The 21,828-nt window shown below is 42.2% G+C and overlaps 1 protein-coding gene across 1 annotated transcript; it reads left to right on the top strand.

Moving 5' to 3' along the window:
• Positions 1–534: 534 nt before the first annotated feature.
• On the top strand, positions 535–20,626 carry LOC148540916 (protein kinase C delta type-like). The gene is made up of 9 exons (XM_088473192.1): positions 535–870; positions 3,738–3,896; positions 4,923–5,014; positions 6,531–6,593; positions 7,858–7,996; positions 11,890–12,081; positions 13,699–13,827; positions 16,703–16,790; positions 19,955–20,626. The coding sequence occupies exons 1-8, from the start codon at positions 535–537 to the stop codon at positions 16,778–16,780; spliced, it is 1,188 nt and encodes a 395-aa protein (XP_088329318.1). The 3' UTR covers positions 16,781–16,790; positions 19,955–20,626.
• The last annotated feature ends 1,202 nt before the right edge of the window (positions 20,627–21,828 follow it).

Raw genomic sequence — 21,828 nt, 5'->3', positions numbered from 1 at the left:
CAACTCTGCATCAAGCCCTATGTATATGCAAATGAACCACAAATCTTACATTTTACTTCTGATTGTCACCAATGATATGGCCTTCAGAGAAACCTAATTTATTTCTGAAGTGTATGTGCAGATAATATGGCTTTATTCTAAATTGGGTTATCCAAGTTAATGACTACTGGTATATAGTTCACCATTTTAGCTATGCTGCAAATCATGTATGGAGTTTGAAAAAAGTAACATTTTGTATTACAACTCATGATACACATAAATCATACTCCTTATACTATCTTATAGTATATGTGTAATATGGACCATTTAATGGTTGTTGTCTTTAAGATCATGGAATGTTACATCGGCCTCTATGTTTGTGACATCATAAGTGTCTATGACATCTCAGCCTGGTATTTCCAGAGCTAATCTCAGTCTTTGGATAACTCTTGATAGAGCAGTTGGTACTCTTCTTGGTAGAGTATTTTTTTATTTATCAAGACCTCAGACTTTATTACATATGTAGCAGAGCTATATTTTACCTCCGACGTCATCATGGAGATTTCCATGTCTGTGATATCAGACAGGAAAAGGTTGAGACAAAAAATAAAACATCTGTGCCCCAAATCCATCCGGGTGCACCTGATTAAAATTAATGCCATCCACGGAAAACCACTATTGGAGGCTCAATTTAAGAATGCCAAACGGCACAGAGTGATTGAGGAAGAGCTTGAAGAAGATAGAAAGTGGAAGAAAGTTAGAGATGCTAGCCGGGAAGAAGGGGATTATGAGAAGGGCACTGTGAAGGAATTGGCATCAGCTGAGAGGAAATCATTTGCTCTTAAGCAAATTGAAGTACATGCCATCCTTGGAAAAGGGAGTTTTGGCAAAGTAAGTGATGTTTCTTACCACAATAGATTCATACCTACCATCATTCCCAATTGAGAAAATAGGGCAAAATAGTAAATGTTCTTATCCACCCAAATCATATTGTGCTAATCTCAGGCTAGTCCACATCCATTGTCCAGTATGCCTCAGGAATATTGTTTTTTGGCGAATATGTAAATTGTAGTCATAAAGTGGTCTATTCATGATGTTAATTATCGGGGTCCGTTCTAATTCGATGCGAGCGCCGGAGCAATTCATCATTGCTCCTTCGCGGTCACAGGTCACGCATGTGCACAAGAGCCCCTACAGGTCACGTTATGCGCACAAGAGCCCCAACATCTGGCGGAAGGAGCCGGACAGGGGCGGAGGGATCCAAAAGGGTTGCGACCCCTTAGCAGGACCATTCGCCATCTGAAGAAAAGTAAAATGCTACAAATGGTATTATTATCATTATTATGGGGACAATTTAATAACATATCACATACCTCCCAACATGACCCTCTCCAGGAGGGACACAATGCTCTGGTCCTGGACTTCCCTGGTAAGAGGTGGGGCTGCAGCGCAGTTCAAAATTCAAATAGGGGAGACACACCAACTGTCATTTCACACGCTGCCAAACATCACTGGCTGGGACTCACTGGCAGTTGGTGTGACTCCCCTATTTTAATTTTGGACTGTACTGCAGCCCCACCTCTGGAGCCACCACCAATCATAAATTACCAGGGAAGTCCAGGACCAGAGCATTGTGTCCCTCCTGGAGAGGGTCATGTTGGGAGGTATGACATATCCGTTATATAAAGATAAATGTAATTTTTCTAATTGCCGTTTGTCTGCTCAATGTAAAAAAATGAACATTAGTTTATCACCATGGCATATTGAAAAAGATAACTACAACAGTAAAGATCAATTTATGACTCTGGATCATCCTCTCTGCTATACAAAAGTGTATGCAGGGTTTTATTAAACATATGATAAAACAATATACAATTTCTATAATATCTAACGCCCGTCCACCCTTCACAAGACAATAATGTTTTCATTGGAAAGGAGCAATAGCCTTATTATTTTACAAAAGTCTCCACTTGAAAAAAAATAAAATAATATATATATATTTTACTTTTTCAGTATTCTGTTACTTTAAGTACTATGCTGAGATTGCCTTACCAGGTTTGTTGTAATTTGTAATAAACAGTCCCATATTGTTATCTCAGCCATGCTAGCCCTATGTCACTGTGGGCTCTAGTAGGAATAGAGGAATTGATGGTACTCTAGGCTAACCGTAAACAAGGTTACTGTGCCTGGTGCCCGCCACAACCCACATGTTGGGTAAATATAGAGAAAGAAAGCGGCACTCAGTGATAAAAACCACTTCAAGTCAGGAACTGATCCAGTGTTTCAATGTATTTAGATTCACATTTTCATCAGGGATATACAAAAATTAATATAAAAGTAAAATATAGCTGAAAATTAGATAGCGTGAATAGGAAACAAAATTGTTAACAATAATTGTTCACTGCTTGACACTTCAATTTGTCCCCTATATTGGGGTTATATATGGGAATTAGTCCCCTATATTGGGGTTATATATGGGAATTAGTCCCCTATATTGGGGTTATATATGGGAATTAGTCCCCTATATTGGGGTTATATATGGGAATTAGTCCCCTATATTGGGGTTATATATGTGAGATAGAAGAGAAACTAATGATATCACCAGGGCTGGATTAAGGTTTGAGGGGGCCCTGGGGCATCAACTTTGTAGGGACCCCTATCAATATAATTGTATATATTTATATATACACATACACAACACACATATATTTATATACTTACACACACATATATATACAGTCACACAGAAAAACACATATATACACCACACATGCATATTTCACACATTCTGTACATTACACAAAAACATACATACATACACACACAAGTCACACACACACACACACACACACACACACACACACACACACACACACACACACACACACACACACACACACACACACACACACACACACACTAACCTTGCACTATCTGCACTGCATGTTGTGGATGGGGAGGGGACCTGGCAGGAAGGCACCATGTTATTAAGCTCCGCCCCCTCACGGCTTGACACAATTGTAATGGAAATGCATCATACTGGCTCCGCCTCCAGCCGATTTACCCGCGAATCGCGGCATTTTACCGCTAGGTGGGTGGGGCTTAATAAAAGTGCCTGCTCTTTTGCAGCTGCTGCTGCTTAGTGGGGGCCCTTTAGGTGTGGAGGCCCCGGGACGATCGCCCCTTTCACCCCCCCTTATAATCCGGCCCTGGATATCACACAGCACCTGGGTGAAAGTCATCTTATTTTATAATATTTCTAAGATATCACCACCATGTAATAACTATGAGTAGACGCCATCAAGGCACTATACATGCTGTGTCCGTAGACTCTGGTATTCATGTAGTTATGGCAAATCCAAGCATGTTAGGAGACTGTGGAACGTGTAGGCTCTGGCAGTAATAAGATTAAGCAGATTCATCCCATTGGATGGAGTTCTACAACATACATGTCTCACTAGTCTTGTGTTACTGCTGTGTGCAGTGGTCACCTGATGGGACACAATGTGTGTATAAGGTGTATATAACACATAAATGCATTCTGTGTGTATAGTTGGGTCCCATTCCCAAGATATTTCATTATTAAATGCAAATATTCCAAAATACGGAATATTCCGGTACCCAAAATACTCCTGGTCCCAAGCATTTTGGATATGGGAGACCCAACCTGTATGAAGATTATCAGCTCTGTAGCTATTACTAACTATCTGATCACTGAATATTACTAAACTTATCAGTTATCTCACTGTCTTTCTCAGGTCGTCCTCGCATCTTTCCCCGGCAGTAAGGATTTACTTGCAGTGAAAATTATTAAAAAGACTCAAAACATCAACTCTATAATGAGGGAGAGGAGAATACTTCTTCAGGCCCAGGGATGCCCTTTCCTCTGTCAGGCCTATATGGCACTGCAATCCAAGGTACAGGAACTTCTTACTGCTCTGCCATAATCTATAGGACATTAACCTAGTCACACTGTCACTATCTTATTAGTATGTAATGTTATTATCAGTGATTACATTCCCCACTATGATGCTGGAGACACACTATGATGTACAGTGATGTGACTCTGTGGGGCCTATTCATCAACACTAAAATAACGTTTTTAAGGACATTTTCCTTAAATAACATTATTTTGGTATTCATGAACAGACTTAGCACAGGAGATATCACAGATATTTCCTTGCTAAGTTCCACTGCGTTAATTTCCACACTCCCCATACATTAGTATAGGGATGTGGAAATTGTGGTATTCATCAAAAAAGTTTTTTTTTTTTCTAATCTGTCAGGTGGTCTGCTGGGAAACCACATGACAGACCAGCAGGATGGAGCCGGAGGCTGCTGCGCGGACAGGTAAGTCGTGGGGGGGGGGGGGGAGGTGAGCGGAGGGGGGGGGGGTCAGGGGGGGTACACAAACTTAACGCATCTGTAGGCAGTGCTGCGCATGCGCTGGTTTTACAGATGTAACAGCGCATGCGCAGAACTGTTTCCAGATGCGATAAGGTAGTGTGGGCAGGGAAAAGTATCTATTTCCCGGAAAGCTGTCATCGCAAAAATGACAGCTTTTCGGAATAGATACTTATGGAGAGGTGGAATGATGAATTCCACCTATAATTAGCTAGAACTCTATGCGAGTTCTAAACCTAACTATCTCTAGAGAATTTTAAAGTTTAATGAATAGGCCCCTGTGTGAGTTACTCTGAATGGGGTGTCACACATTTCTTATGTCTCAGATACTGAATCCTTTGTACCCTTATATGGCTGCAGCCTCAAATCATCCAGACCAGAAGTAAATTATCAGCAGGAACAGCCCATCTCTTTATAATAACAGATCACCTGCCAACTTCAAAAGTATGAGCTGTGGATCTTTATGTTCTAGGATCTTAAAACTTATTTATGCTTTTAATGAATATTTGTATTTACCTGAAAGTTTTCTTGTGTTATAGGCCCACGCGTATTTCATAATGGAGTACATTGGCGGTGGCAGCCTGGAGGCACTAATAAAAATGTGCGGTTCCATAGAGATAGACAAAGTGCAGTAAGTAAATAACTACAAATGAGATATTGCAGAGAGCAGTCACTGAGGGTGGGTAGAAATAAACAGAAGGTGACAGGATTGTCAGATGAAGGAGACACAAAATATATTAAGCACTGCAACAATTTCATAAGCCAAAACATTATATATGGAAAAATAAACCTACAGCGCCATATTCAGAGTTGCAAGCAAACAGAATTCCCAAATACATCTGCATGTGAAACGTCACATTCCTGCAATCTATTCAGAGACAGTTGCATTTGTAAGTCTGTAGCTACGGCTCCCTCGCCTTCACGGCTACCTGGTCAGAAGTGGCAGGAGTACGACGGAAGCCTGGTTTCAGGGTGATTTCTCAAAATGCTGAACATGGCAGTACACAATGCAAATGTAGTACAGTTATTGTCTGGGTAATGCAGATAACAGATATCCAAGTGACCAATCAGCATACAACTTAGTTATAGCATTACAGCCCAGGCTCCTCCGGGCAGCTACATTTGCAACTTTTGCTGCCCATTCTAGTTTGCATGCCCTTACCACCCCCTTACTGTATTTTGGCCCATTCTAGATCTTGATACCCTAGTCATATGTAGTTTCACATTGGGCAAACCCAAAATAGATGAGCATTGTACTTTCAACATAAATACAATTTACAGCCAACAAAGCCACAAATTAAATTTACATTTGACTCTGAATAAGGTCCAGAGTCTCATTTATAAAGTACAAATTCCTCTATGTTGGTGCCATGTGCATCACTTTGTACAACTGTACCTAGATATCCACCAAAACAGAGAAATGTCTACAGCAAGACGGTGGCTTTCATGGAAGAGGCCTAACAAGGGCCTGACTTGCTGTACAAACAAACTTGCAGTGTTTTCCATACTTTCCTAAAGCCACAACCTCCACAAATTAACCATTTGTCTAAACCCACAGAACAAATTGCTGTCCCTATTTGTCACATGTAAATTATAGACATCACCATATTTATCGAACCACCTTTAGGTAATTTGCCCCTCAGAGTAGATAAATATGTGCCTAGGTGCTCTTTGTCCTATGTAATATAAGGTTTGAAATATACAAAAGTGTTACTGCGTCTTTTACTGTCATTAATAATTGATGCCATAAATGAGAATAACCTGTGCGGTGCCTTAGGAGAAACAAAGAAAAGTTTTATCTAATCAAAGAGGTGATTCTACAGCTGTAAGAAATGTAACTTTTCACGTGACTGAAACTTTTGGACAATTCGCCTCTTCCTCACCTCTCTGGTCTCCTGGGCGTACTTGTATCTTATGGAGGCATCTGTAGAGATCAGAGAGTAGACGTGCTGTGTGCACCCGTTAGGCACAGCCAGGGCCGCCGAGACATCTGCAGCCCCATTGACAGAAAGGGGACATGCCTGAATGCGGGACATATAATCTCTATTTGTGCAGCTGATTAGTTCATTTCTTCACACATATTAAACATATTCACTTTAGGATAGTTATATAATCATTTACTAACTTCATTCACTTCTCCTGTTCAGGTTCTATACAGCAGAACTAATCTGTGGCATCCTATATCTCCACAGAAGAGGCATTGCTCATCGGTTAGTAGAATAATCTTACATGTTATAGATACAAGTGTCCTCACACATCATTGCTGTAGTCGTGCCAAATAGCCCCTCTCGGCGCACCAAGTCCCGTGCTACTCTGCTAGCGCTGGGCATTTTATTGATGAAAATGTGTTTTACTCGCAATGAGATGTGACTAGGAAGCTCTAGAAGACTGTGCTAAGTTAATTTGATATGTGACATTTGTATTTCTGTGTGTGACTGAGTCTCTGAATCTGTATACGATACCACAATGCAGTGGCCACAGCTTTTTTCCATGTCAAGGTCCATTGTGCTTCGTGTACACTATACAAGTGTTGCATATTAAATTAATCAGTGCAATCTCCTTGTGCATCCTAGTCACATCATGTTGCAACTTAGATGCATTTTTGGCAAAAAAGGCACAACGCAATAGAACCTGACGACTCACTTCCGCCAGGCATCTCATGCCGCATGGCGTATTGATACTAGATGTGTGATGACACATCCGCATCTGCAATAACAGCAGTATCTTCTTTAACCTATGACATGAAAGTCCCACATATATGTAATAAAGGTTAAAATGCAGGATTTAGGCAGTCGCCATGCTATAAAATATACTGCTAAGAGTTATGTACTTACACAAAAGTGTAAACTTGGATTACCACAGCAAGAAATTAGCATTTATCTGTATGGGATGGGTACGGGATCCTGGCAGTCAGAATCTTGAAGCCGGCATCCAGACAGGGTTAGGATACCGACACCTGTCGGTCGATTTCCTAATCCTCCCCCTCTCCCTACCCAAACCCTCCCTCCCCAGTGCCTGAACCTAACCTCCCCCCTAGTGCTTAAACCTAATCATCTACCCCTCCCCGCACACTAAACCTAACCCTCCCCCCTTAGTGCCTAACCCTAACCCATCTGCTTACCTTCGAGATTCCAGCGGTCGGGATTCTGACAGGTGTCGGGATTCCGGCGCCAGCATTCTAACAACTGGAATCCCCGCGGTCTGGATATTGACCGTATGCCATCTGTATAGTGCACATTATTCAATGAAGGCAAATATCTATTTTGGGTTCAGTGCATTTTGCTCCGTTCATTAGTGTCAGAAAATAACTCGGTCTCCTTAGTAACCTAATAATTTATGGACATATAGGAGACTGAACCTCACACAGAAAGCCTTGGAGGGCTGCCAGTTGGACAGTCGGCATGTGTAAAAAGTTCCATTGTTGTATCCTGTTTCCTTCTAATCAGACCTAGAAATCTCTTTATATCACTACAGGGATATTAAACCAGACAACATAATGCTGGATGAGGAAGGCCACATAAAAATTATAGATCTTGGCCTCGCCCAGGATGGCATGCATCCAGGTAAAACAATCTGCGGCAGGACTGGCACCATCCGTTACATGGCCCCAGAGGTGAGATACAAAATTAGAGGTTTTACAAATTTATATTCCAATAAATCTTTCTGGTTTTTAATGTAATTGCCTGCATTATTTAGATGCTCGATGCAGTGTTTAGTATTGAAGATGCAGAATAATTATAGTATGTTAATGTTCTGCAGTCATGTAATGTTAGGAGTTGTAGCTTCCTGTTTGTATAATGTAGAATACAGTTGTACCATACTTGCTTACTCTCTCGGGACCTGTGGGAGACTCACGATTTTTCAGGCAATACCTCGCATCCCTGGAAGAGTAGGAACTTCTCCCGCATTCCACCCACTTCCTAGTGAAGTAGACAGAATGGGGAGAATATTCCCGGGGAACGACGGGTCTGTGAGTAGAGAACGGGACCTAATGACGCATGTCTATGAGAATCGTGTCATTTGGCCCCTCCCATATTTAAATATGCAGTGTTCACAACAAATTACTGTGATGGGCGGGGCTTAATTACGCGATTCGTCCTTCCCGCCTCCAGCACCGTCCACCTGCTTCTCCTCCCCAGAGAAAACATAGAAGTCGGCAAGTACTATGACCATTGCCACTAATCTCATCACGTTGAGTTGATCTAGAACCTGTGAAGCGTTGTATGCCTGGTATCAGCTGCTTCTCAAAAGGGCTCTGATTGTATTTATTATATCTATATAACATGAAAAACACAGGTCCGGAACCACATCCAGCTTTAGTCAGGAGCATGCTTAGTAGTAACAGATATCACAGATATATCAAATATCCACACATATTCTGTAATTAGGTAGTATACAGTATGTAATATGAAGGAAGGAAGAATAAGCAATGTTAGATATGGGTGTGGTATATTTTGTCAACATCATGATGCCAAAATGTATAATTCAACACAAGAATGTCAACATGGTCGTAATGTCATCATGATGACTTCTGGCTCATCTTGCAGCGGTTCCTGTGGAAAATATCCCTAATCCATAGTCCAAGCCCTCTAACCTCCCCTCCCACAGAATTACCCTCCCCCTAGTGCCTAACCTACCCTCCCACAAAATTACCCTTCCCCTAGTGCCTAACCCTAACCTTTCCTCCCGCAGCATTACCCTCCCCTAGTGCCTAACCCTAACCTCCCCTCTCACAGCCTAACCTTCCCCCTAGTGCCTAACCCTTACCATCCCCTCCTGTACCCTAACCCTCCCTCTAGTGCCTAACCCTTACCCTCCCCTCCTGTAGCCTAACCATCCCCCTAGTGCCTAACCCGAACCTCTCTTCAATTAACCTAACCCACCCCCTACTGCCTAACTTTAATCTCCCCTCTCACAGCATAACCCTCCCTTTAGTGCCTAACCGTTACCCTTCCCTTCTGTAGCCTAACCCACAGGTTCTCAATCTCTGTCCTCAGGACCCCAAACATTGCATGTTTTCAATGTCTCCTCACAGAATCACAAGTGAAATAATTAGATCCACCTGTGGATTTTTTTCCAAGTTTGAGAACCACTGGCCAAACCTTTACCCTCCCCTCCTATAGCCTAACCCTAATCCTACAGTCCATGCAGAATGTCGACATTTCAACAATTTTGACATCATAACTGACGACATTGTGAGCTGATATTATGAAGGTCAAATTTGTAAATGTAAACAGAATGACTGTGGGGCCTATTCATCAACACTAAAATAACGTTTTTAAGGACATTTTCCTTAAATAACGTTATTTTGGTATTCATGAACAGACTTAACACAGGAGATATCACAGATATCTCCTTGCTAAGTTCCCCTGCGTTAATTTCCACACTCCCCATACATTAGTATGGGGATGTGGAAATTATGGTATTCATCAAATTCCGAAAATTATCAATTTTCGGAATTTGATGCAGTTACTATTCGCCACTGTGAGGTGGCGAATAGCAGAATCCACTTACCTGTATCAGCGTGTGCAGGTCCCCCGACGAGTCCCTCCGGCGCTCTGCTCCGTCGTCAGGCTCCGGAGGCTGGTCTGTCATGTGTGCTCCCCAGCAGAGCACAAGAAAGTTTAGAAAAAGAAAAAAAATTTTTTTTTTTTTCTAATCTGTCATGTGGTCTGCTGGGAAACCACATGACAGACCAGCAGGACGGAGCCGGAGGTTGCTGCGCGGACAGGTAAGTTGGGGGGGGGGGAAGGTGAGCGGAGGGGGGTGGGGGGGGATCGGGGGGGGTACGAAACTTAACGCATCTGTAGCCAGTGCTGCGCATGCGCTGGTTTTACAGATGTAACAGCGCATGCGCAGCACTGTTTCCAGACGCGATAAGTTAGTGTAGGCAGGGAAAAGTATCTATTTCCCGAAAAGCTGTCATCGCAAAAATGACAGCTTTTCGGAATAGATACTTATGGAGAGGTGGAATGATGAATTCCACCTATAATTAGCTAGAACTCCATGAGAGTTCTAAAGCTAATTATCTCCATTGAATTTTTATGTTTAATGAATAGGCCCCTGTATCCTGTCAGTTACACATCACGCAGTGGCAGAAAGTCCACTACCATGGGTGAAATAGGACATGTGTTAGCGCTAGTACAATGTCTGCAAATAGCATATACTGTAGCAGTGTTTCCCAAATTTACCAGTAAAAGCTGGGTCAGTAGTTATGCTGCATTTCCACAGACAGATATCCTAAAAACACAAGTTGTTGTGAGCGCATGAGAACCAGATTAGGGAAACACTGGTTTATAGCAGGGTATTAGGATAATGTTTAGTGAGTATGTCATATTCCGTAGGTGTTCTATGTCTGTATAGAGAATTGAAAACACATGACCATGGCTAGAGATCATAGTTACATAGATACAGGTTTATTTATTAAAGTGAGAAAATTCCTTTCTCTGCTGAAACCGGGTATTTTCAAAGGTAAATAATACCCATTTCCAGGGGCACAGACAAAACTTTGTGGACCCCATAGCAACATTTTTTAAGGGGCCTGAACCCCCTTCCAGAGAGACACCTCTCTCTACAGCAGTTGTTCATTATATGCCCCATAGTAGTGCCCTAGTTCACATTATACCATACAGTGCACCCAGTACATATTATGCCATCTTATAGTGCCCCAAGTTAATATGCCACATTGTACTGCCACCAGTACTCGTACCACACATTGCCCCCCAGGTCACATTTTGTCACTTAGCAAGCAATTCCAGGAACCTAGTAGTCAACTTTATGACCTGGTTGCAGTTGAGGCAGGCCTCAGTGATGGACCCCCTAACCCTCTGGGCCCCACAGCATTGGCACTCACTGCACCTACTATAGCTACGCCCATGTCTGTTTTTAAAAGGGTAACAACAAAGAAAACATTTGCCGGGTTGCTCTGGTGAAAGCTTCCCTATGTATGTAACAAGGATAGCTGCAGTCTTTGTCTTACTATCATATCCCAGGATGGTAATAGCACAGGATAGTCACAGGATAAATCTATTACTGGAAAATCACCTGAGATTCGGCGATGCAAATCGAGATTAAAATAAATACTCGACCAAAGTCGAATCTTAGTAAATTTACCCGACTGTCAATCACTTTGTGTCCAAATCCTCACTGCGACTGTCATTGGTAATCAGTCACCATGTGTGCACGGTGCGACTCTGACACACACACAGTACAAATATATTGCTCAATGCCCCAAACATCAGCATTGTGTCCACCCCTGAGTCATTCCCACTGTCCTGGAGCTGCACTAGGGAGAAGGCCATAGTGACAGAGTATAAAGCCACAGGGGATGCAGAATAATACAGACATTGGATTAGGACATGGTGTATAAGAAAGGGGTGTAAGACAGTGTAGAAGAAGAAATCTAAGGGCCAACAGTTGTTAGAGATTCATAAACCTGGCAGTAACACACAAAGAAATTGTAATTACAGATATAATTATTTATATTGTGATCCATCACTTTATTAGGTTCTATTGAATAAGCCATACGGGAAAGCCGTGGATTGGTGGTCCCTGGGGATCACAGTTACCAGGATGGCTACAGGAAAATTTCCGTTCTATAATGGCCCCCACACTCGGCTATTTTACAAGTCAGTGCTGCATGAGGAGCCAAAGTTCCCAACATGGCTGAATCCGGAGGCAAAGCATTTTCTGAAGAAGGTGAGGACCTGAGATTATTTTGCGGTTCCACAAACTGCAGGTTAACCCTGAGATAAAAGATCTGGCTGTGACAGGCTACCTGCAATCACAGGATGGTATCTGTGTGATATTCATACCTCCCAACTGTCCTGCTTCCAGCGGGACAGTCCCATTTTTCTGGAACTGTCCCGCTGTCCCGCCCACGGGCCGCAGTGTCCCGTGGGGGGGGGAAGTTGGGGAAAGCACAAACCGCTGCCCTGCATAGCAAAGCAGCAGGTGTGCAGGAGGAGAACACATGTGCATGCGCCCGGCATCTGTTCTCTTGTGTATGGGCAGCCTGAGGGCTGCCCAGCATCTCGGAGAGTGCTGGGCACACCCCCAAAGTGACAAAAACGGGCAAAGCCACGAGGCTCCGCCCCATTTTCAATCAGCTCTGCCCCCTTTCAGAAGCCACACCCCCTTTCAGGGCACGAGCCCTGTCCCTACTTCCATCATTCAAATGTTGGTAGGTATGGATATGAGAGCTCTGGGGCTGGGACCTCTAACAACATTTATGAGAACATTTGTTAGATTTTTAATATCTATTGAAGGCTTCACTTTTTCAATAAAGATAAAACATCCAGCAAGCCCTATAATGTTTTTCCTTTACAGTAATGACACCCCTTAAAAAATAAGTAAAAAATAATGTATTTTTTATAAAAATAACAACATATTTTAAGTCGTCTCATGTTTAATGGCATCACAGTAAGGGGGGATTTTTCAAAAATCGCATTTCCAATGTGTAATGAGCGCAATGTTATTGTCCAAAACCGTATTGCAGGATGTGATTTTACCTGTGGCATGTATTATACAGCACCCGGGAACCTTCCGCCGGCTTAATCTGAAATGTATAGGCCATAGGCTATAGAGGGCTACCACAGCATTACATACCTCCCAACTTTTAAGTGTCGACACCCAGGACATTTTGCGCGCCATAGGTGTACGCTCACAAATAGGGGGCGGGACTTTGTGTAAAGGGGACGGAGCTGCGATGAAAGGGAATTAAGCCTCGTGGCACCTCCGCTGGTGTCATTATGGTTGTGTGCTCTCTGAGATGCTGAGCAGCCCCCAGGATCTCCTTACCTTAGTGAATAGATGCCATGCGCATGCGCATGACATCTAGTATGCCTCATCTTGCCCATTGCTCTGATTTGTGCTCCCCCCAACTTCTCTCCCACTGCGTGACACTGCGGGCCGTAGGTGGGACAGCAGGACAGTCCCAGAAAAATGTGACTCTCCCGCATTCATTCTATGACCAAGAAGTCCTTCTGGTGTCCTTCTGCGCAGAAGGACGTCAGCTCCGTGGGGGGTGCTGGAAGAGATCCGATTGGATCCTTCTCACAGCACTTTCCAGAGAGAAGCCCATAGGTTTCTATAGGGTAACACCATCATCATATGGCATTACCCACCGCATCGAATTTCCGTGTCTTGGTGCATATGAGAAATGCGGTCAAACACGCATTTTGGGGGTTTGACCGCATTTCTCCCTTTGCTGCATCCCGCCCACTGAAAGATAAAAGTACAGTTTACTTCATATTTACTGAATAATAATTGGTAAACAAAATGTGATGTGAAGGCATCTGATATTTACATTTACAGCTGCTGAAAAAGAAGGCAGAACATCGCCTTGGGGTGTCAGATAACATCTGTGAACACCCTTTCCTATGCTCCATCAGCTGGAGGGACATAGAGCACAGGAGAGTGACACCTCCTTTCCTGCCATTTAAGGTACGTTACCACTTCTTATAGACAAAAGGAATTACCGCTAGATGTCTATTCCAATGTGCAATCATAAGGAAGTTGTGTTTGTGCTGCACTATTGATAAGCACTGACATCAGGCATATATAGTAATGCAGCATTAGGGGTGAGCATATTATATGTCTTCACCGTTTGCCCTCCCTCTCTGACTTGATCAGGGTTTGGTGCTGTTAGATACACTTTACCAGAGTGGCCATATAACCAATACGGAGGAAGCCAGAGAGTTGGTTGTATTTGAAAATCAGGCAAACAGGAAAAAAGTGTCATAAAATATGTTTCCTTCATTGTAATAGCTCTTTGTACAATTAGAGCAGGCCCAGAAGTCTATTCCAATACGTATTTTACAGTATAAACAAATACCTATTTTCCACCGTGGTCGGACCTGGGTTTTCAGACATGGTTCCAACCCAGGTCAGACACCGTTTACACAGCACCAGAGCCGTAACTAGACTTTTTGGTGTCCTGTGCCAAAAAGAGCATTGGCACTCCCCCACCTATTTTTCAAATACGGACATAAGACGTGCCCCCAAAAAAGGATCATGGCTTAATGGGGAAAGGCCAGGGAAGAGATAAGGGAGGTCAGGAGATAAAAGAAGAGGAAGCTAAACGGAAGAATGAAAATAAAAATAAAATTGACAGGCCCGAACAGCACCCCCTGGCCTGCGGTGCCCTGTGCCATGGCACAGGTCTCACCACCCTAGTTACGGCCCTGCATAGCACCATCGATCTGGGCTATTCTCAAATCAGCCAGTCCGACACTGGCCCCATTCACACTAAATCTGGGTCTGCCCTGCTAAACTTGTCAGGTCATAAAACGTTGGAGGTGACTGCTCCATAACCACCATTCAGCTCATTTTAGGCATGACCCAGGTCGGATAACCCGGGTTGCCCTGTTCACACTGCACCATTACCCGGGTCCATCCTGTGTCGATCCTGGTAGCTACCTGGGTTGGATTGCCGGGCTACTTGACACGGGTTATTTTTCAGGGACCTTTTAGCACTGAGCTGCAACCCAGGTAGACTCAGCAATAACCAAGGTTTTTGCTCTGGTGTAATAGGGCTATAAATATGTATATTTAACCTGATATCTGATGCACTTGTAGACCCAGAAACACACAAAGCTTTTGTGGTTGTTGTACAATTTTTGTTCATTGAAACTTGTGGGACGTTTATTTTTACACTACGAGATACATTGAAGAGCCCCAAAGACTGATCTCCCCCTATTGTCAGCACTAATAAATCCATGCTACATTAGATCTAGTTTCACTGACCAGCAGTTACTATAGGATCTGTCTCAGCTTCTGTTTATTAGTAATGCCTTGTATCTGATCTCCCCTATTGTCAGCACTAATAAATCCATGCTTCATTAGATCTAGTAGTCACTGGTCCAGCAGTTACTATAAGATCTGTCTCAGCTTGGGTTTATTAGTAATGCCTTGTATCTGATCTCCCCTTTTGCTAGCACTAATCCATCCATGCTACATTAGATCTAGTAGTCACTGATCCAGCAGTTACTATAGGATCCATCTCAGCTTGGGTTTATTATGCTGGCCATACACGGTGCGATGCACCATGTAGTGCGACTGCGGATCCGTAAGTAGACCGATCGTGCTGTCACTGCCGTTCCCCTCTCCACCATTTGAGTGGGATCGTACATCGCATCCCAGGTCAGATGGTTTTGCAGGAAGATCTGGGGATGCGATGTACGACCCCGCGGGAGCGCGCAGCACAATATCAGGTACGATATTGTGCCCATACATGGCACGATATAGCACCTATATCGTGCCGATCCATCGGATCGGCAAGTATATCGTGCCGTGTGGCCACCTTTAGTAATGCCTTGCATCTGATCTCCCCTATTGCCAGCACTATTACATCCATGCTACATTAGATCTAGTAGTCACTGATCCAGCAGTTACTATAGGATCCATCTCAGCTTGGGTTTATTAGTAATGCCTTGCATCTGATCTCCCCTATTGTCAGCACTAATCCATCCATGCTACATTAGATCTAGTAGTCACTGATCCAGCAGTTACTATAGGATCCGTCTCAGCTTGGGTTTATTAGTAATGCCTTGCATCTGATCTCCCCTATTGTCAGCACTAATCCATCCATGCTACATTAGATCTAGTAGTCACTGATCCAGCAGTTACTATAGGATCCATCTCAGCTTGGGTTTATTAGTAATGCCTTGCATCTTATCTCCCCTATTGCCAGCACTAATACATCCATGCTATATTAGATCTAGTAGTCACTGAACCAGCAGTTACTATAGGATCCATCTCAGCTTGGGTTTATTAGTAATGCCTTGCATTTGATCTGCCCTATTGCCAGCACTAATACATCCATGCTACATTAGCTCTAGTAGTCACTGACCAGCAGTTGCTATAGGATCTGTCTCAGCTTGGGATTATTAGTATAATGCCTTGCATCTGAAGCCATAACTGCATGGGTCTCTCATAAACTATAGGAGACTCCAGAGACAACAGACGGTGACTACACTGCCGGAATGCAACATCTCTATACACTTCCACAGTAAGCAGGGTGATGTATGTACAGTGCTTTCTACAATCTGGCTGCTAAATTAATCATTTCTAACCCCACAACTGGATATCCAGGCTGGTGCCGACAGTATATACTTAGTAAAGCTCACATGAGCACACAGTAGTCAGTTTTAGCTTCATAATATATAACATGCTGCAGAGTAGCAATTAACTGCATCACCAGTTTGAACTAAAAGGACCCCATATGTAGATACGATGGTTATGGTTATATAAGGTTACATTAATAAGAAGAAGATTAGATTGTATGCAGTGTTTTTTAAATTAATATTTCTTTTTGTAGCACCATCAAGAGCTGCAGAAACTCCCTGGGCTGGAGTACTGGAGCGGCAGCCACCCAATCCCGGGATTCTCCTTTTAATCGACACACAGTAAGACCGACTCTATGCACCCGTGACATTTGCGATCATATATTTCCTAATCTGCAACCATACTGTTTATTGAGATTTCTTGAATACACAATAAAATATAAAATTATTACAGCTCATCAGCAATATAAGATATATCTGCTACAGGTGGAGCAGACTTTATGGTATTTCTCAGTATGACGCCGCACTCTGACACTTCATTATAATGCTCCTGTGACCCATCATACTCTATATCATACTAATGGTGCTGTGCCACTAATTCTTCTTTAATCCTTAAACACAGGGAGCCAAACAATGTAATATCTCCTTGTCCATTGTTACTACTTGTACTAATGGAACCATCCAAGTACTAGAGGTTACTGTTTTGCTACCAACACAAATTACAAATGTAGATTCTTCTACGTGGCGTGATCACTGACACTGGCTATTTGTCTCCTCTCCCTATCAATGCTGATCACCTATGGGACTGGCTATACCTGCTGCTCTGTCTGTGCGACTGATAGACAGAAGGAAAGAGCCCATTTCATCCTTATCTAACAGCTGCAAGACAGAGCAACACATGTAGCTCATCTTATAGAAAACCAACAGTAACAGAATAAGAAAGAAAGAGGTTTTCTTCCTCAGTGCACTTATCCCCTAATAACATACATCTATTGTCTATTCAATGTAACATGTGTCCTACTAAAATGTAACTTTTACTGTATATATATATTTACCTAAAATAAATAACCAAATAGCAGCAAAATATTAAAATGATAGTTATGTGTATAGATAGAAATAGTGTTTAATATCTTCCACTTGGGAGGAGTGCATTCATGTACCTAGTTATTATTCAACTTCCTAGAGATTATTAATCATTCAACTAGTTTATTAAGAGATATATTATTTCCTCGATCTAGTTGATAAAGGGATTAAATATTATTCTCTATATAATTGTTTTATATCCGTACTCAATATATTATTTGCATATGCTTTATATTGAGGGTATATTATAAGTATCTAATTTTTCTTAATTCTAAAATATGCCTTAATAATATTATATTCAGTGACTTCTAGTATTTATCACTTGCATCGGATCGATCTCTGATTCTCTGTGTTGAGCTCAGTGTTCGTAATTGATACTAGGGGATATATTTACTAAAGTGAGAGCTTTTAGAAGTGGAGATGTTGCCCATTGTAGCCTATCAGTTTCTACATAACATTCAACTAGCACCTTCTAGAAGACAATAGCTAAAATATGATTGGTTGCTATGGACAACATCTCCACTTCTAAAAACTCTCACTTTAGTAAATTTACCTCTAAGGTGAGTATTCAATTAGGTGTGAAAAGTCAGTTTCTGTGGAAAAGTTTCGCCAGGCAAAAACTTTGCCCCGTATTCAGTTCCAAAGCCTTTTCGCCGATGCGGAAAGTCAATGCATTGGAATAGGCAAAAAAGATTCACCTATGAAACCTGTCGAAAAAAAGGACAGAATTGGGGTTTTGGGGTGCAAACTTGCGGGAACCACCCAGCACCCTTGGGACAGTCCAGCACAGGTAAACTGTATCAAAAAAAAACTTTTAAAAAAAATGTAGAACACCCCAAAAAAGTACTTTCATTTTGGGTGCAAAAAAAAACAAAGTTGGGGGACAAACTTAAAAACTAGCAAAATATACTCCAGGGGGTTCCCAAGTATGCCCCAGGTGTTTTTAGGATTGCAGGTATTTGCGACAGGTGGATTTTTAAAGATTTCTAAAACTTCACTTTAGCAACTTAAAAATATGCTAGCACCCATTTTCATGTACCCCAAATTTGCTGGGACTACTTATTTTCTGCAAAAAAACCTGCTAAATTCTATTCTTCACCACTTATGTAAAGATGCTAATTAGCAGCTATTGAGAGCATTTAAGTACCCTAAATACCTTCAGTAGGGTTATTCGGGGGTATCTATAGTGATCCCCAATGTCAGTGCATCTTTTGGGGGGTGTCAGGCTGATTTCCCCAAATCTGACAGGACATTGCTGAAAAGGTCAAAAGCTTAAATAATGCGGAAACCAGTGTTTCCGCTTTTTTTTGTCAATTATATCATGCTGAATAGACTCCAGGGTATTAAGTAAACAAGATACTTAGGGGTACATCTACTAAAGTGAGAGTTTTTAGAAGTGTAGATGTTGCCCATAGCAACCAATCATATTTTAGAAATTGTCTTCTAGAAGGTGCTAGTTGCATGTTACGTAGAATCTGATAGGCTGCTATGGGCAATATCTCCACTTCTATAAGCTCTCTTAGTAAATATATCCCCTAGTATCAAATACGAACACTGAGCTCAACACAGAGAATCAGAGATCGATCCTATGCAAGTGATAAATACTAGAAGTCACTGAATATAATATTATTAAGGCATATTTTAGAGTGAAGAAAAATTAGATACTTATAATATACCCATAATATAGTGCATATGCAAATAAAATATTGAGTACGGATATAAAACAATTTTATTTTTTATATGGAGTAATATTTAACCCGTTATCAACTAGATCGAGGAAATAATATATCTCTTAATAAACTAGTTGAATGACTAACAATCTCTTATAGGAAGTTGAATAATAACTAGGTACATGAAGGCACTCCTCCCAAGTGGAAGATATTAAACACTATTTCTATCTATACACATAACTATCATATTAATATTTTGCTGCTATTTGGTTACTTATTTTAAGTAAATATTTACATACAGTAAAAGTTACGTTTTAGTAGGACACGTTTACATTGAATAGACAATAGATGTATGTTATTAGGGGATAAGTGCACTGAGGAACAAAACCTCTTTCTTTCTTTTCTTTCTTTCTTTTTCTGAAGTAACTATATAAAGGGGTATTGGTGGCACTACTGTATGACAACAGGATCCGATTGAAGGAATAATAGGTAATAACCAACATGATATAACGCTGAATATCCCCATAACACCACTTATATAATTATAGGGTAAGTGAGTGACTAGTGCGGGAATACAACTGTATTCTTTTCAGAAAACCAACAGTCCCTGAGAGAGGAGAGGAATAGGAGAGGAGTAGCTAGTGGTAGTGCTGGGTGATCGTCTCACCTACTAGTATAGATGAGCCAGCACACAGTTTTCTATATCATTACAAGTTTGTTTCTCTCACTTACTGCAACACTCTTTCTTTTCAGGAGTATAAAAACCATTAACCGGGACTGCCAATTATTCCACCACCACCACAAATCGGTCAGCTTATACCAACTGACGGCCGCTGGGAAGCTAACATCAATCTCCCAGATAACATCTGCTCTGTGCTAAACAACATCACGGCCTGCACAAGGCCCCCAATTCTCTTTATTACACCTGAAGAGACCAGAAACACCTTTCCTGGCCTTCCTTATAGTCAGCCTGCAGCCAGACACACTGCAATATCAAATAGCTGAACTAGCAGGCACCAGGCTCCAGTGATATCGAGACGTCCGATTGTACCACCACCATCACCACCACAAATCGGTCAGCTTAAACCAACTGAAGGCCACTGGGAAGGGAACATCAGTCTCACAGATAGCATCTACTTTGTGCTAAAAAAGAAAAAACATCACGGCCTGCACAAGGCCCCAAATTCTCTTTATTACATCTGAAGAGACCAGAAACACCTTGGCTACCTCAGCCTTACAGTCAGGCTGTAGCCAGACCCACTCCAATATTGGATAGCTGAACTACTGTAGCAGACATCATGTTCCAGCTACGTTATCCACTTACTATCAGCTGCTACTCTGGACCTTCACCTCCCACTAGCAGAAAATTATGCAGTTATATAGTAAAAAATAATATCAATAACTGTGTATATTATTTATTATCAAATGTGCTGCATTCTGAGTAATAAAATATATTTTACAATGTTGTGTAAAACAGAGATTACATGGGAAGGGAGGACTAGCATCAGGTAGAAACCAACACATTTAAGCTTGCAAACCTTGTGAAGATTACCTCATTATGGGCAGGCCCGCCAAGAGCCACGCCGGGCCAGGGTAAAGGGGGCGTGGCCTAATCGTGGAAGGAGTGGCCACGCTCCCTTAGGTAACAATAATAATAAAAATAAAAGTTTTGCAGTGCAGTTAAGCGCCGCTGGCGAGGGGGGATGCTGTGAGCCCCCTCAGCCCGGTGCATATCCAGTGGGGGGTGCTATCAGTGTGATCGCTCCCCCAACAGGCATAGGAGAAACTCCCAGTGCAGCGTAGCACACAGCAGTGTGTGCTGGGCTACTTTGATGTAAGAGGGAGGGGGAGTGGTGCAGGACCCGGGCCCCCGCCGGGCCCCTCCAGCAAGCCCGGGCCTGGGTAATTAGTACCCGATCCCCCCTCTCGGCGCACCCCTGATTATGGGAGAGATATATCAAATCTTGGAATGAGACAAAGGACCAACCAATCGGTTTCTATCATTTAGCATGACAAAAGCTGATTGGTTGCTATGAGCAATTTCTTCACTTTTATCTCTCTCCAAAAGTTGATAATCTCCCACTATGTGCAAGTCCTGCACTATCATCTCAGCATCTAATACTGAAATGCATTTAATTTCATACACATTTGCCTCTGAGGTAAGGAGGATGACAGGCTCAGATTGGGAACTAAAAGTGGCTCTGGAAAATTTTCTAGCAGTGGCCTCACCAAATCAACTGTAGGGCGGAACCAACACCAGAGTAGACGGGTGATAGTACGTTGCAGGGATGGTATATAAATAAATCAAACACAACAAACTTGTGTGCACTTACAAATGTAAGGCAAACCACCCTATGCAGTGCTTGAGCACATTCATACGTTATGCATGTACTAAGCAGCGATTTATCCATGTCATAAATATACTGTAGTAGATGCAGCAGCAGTACTGGAGTAGAATGACAGAGAGTGCTCAGATATTCACAACATAGCGTAAATTCACAAGTGCAGGGTATTGAGATTGAGGCTTATTACCCAATTCAAATTCTCAGTTCTAGTCTCATTGATTCACACATTGGTACTACCCAGAATAGGTTTACCCTTATAATGGACACTGCAGTTATCTTGTT

The sequence above is a fragment of the Taudactylus pleione genome, unplaced genomic scaffold (assembly GCF_031769625.1).
Source record: "Taudactylus pleione unplaced genomic scaffold, aTauple2 ptg000016l, whole genome shotgun sequence".
Lineage (NCBI taxonomy): Eukaryota > Metazoa > Chordata > Amphibia > Anura > Myobatrachidae > Taudactylus > Taudactylus pleione.
Note: the sequence above shows the minus strand (reverse complement) of the source record. Positions and strands in the feature narration are given on the sequence as shown.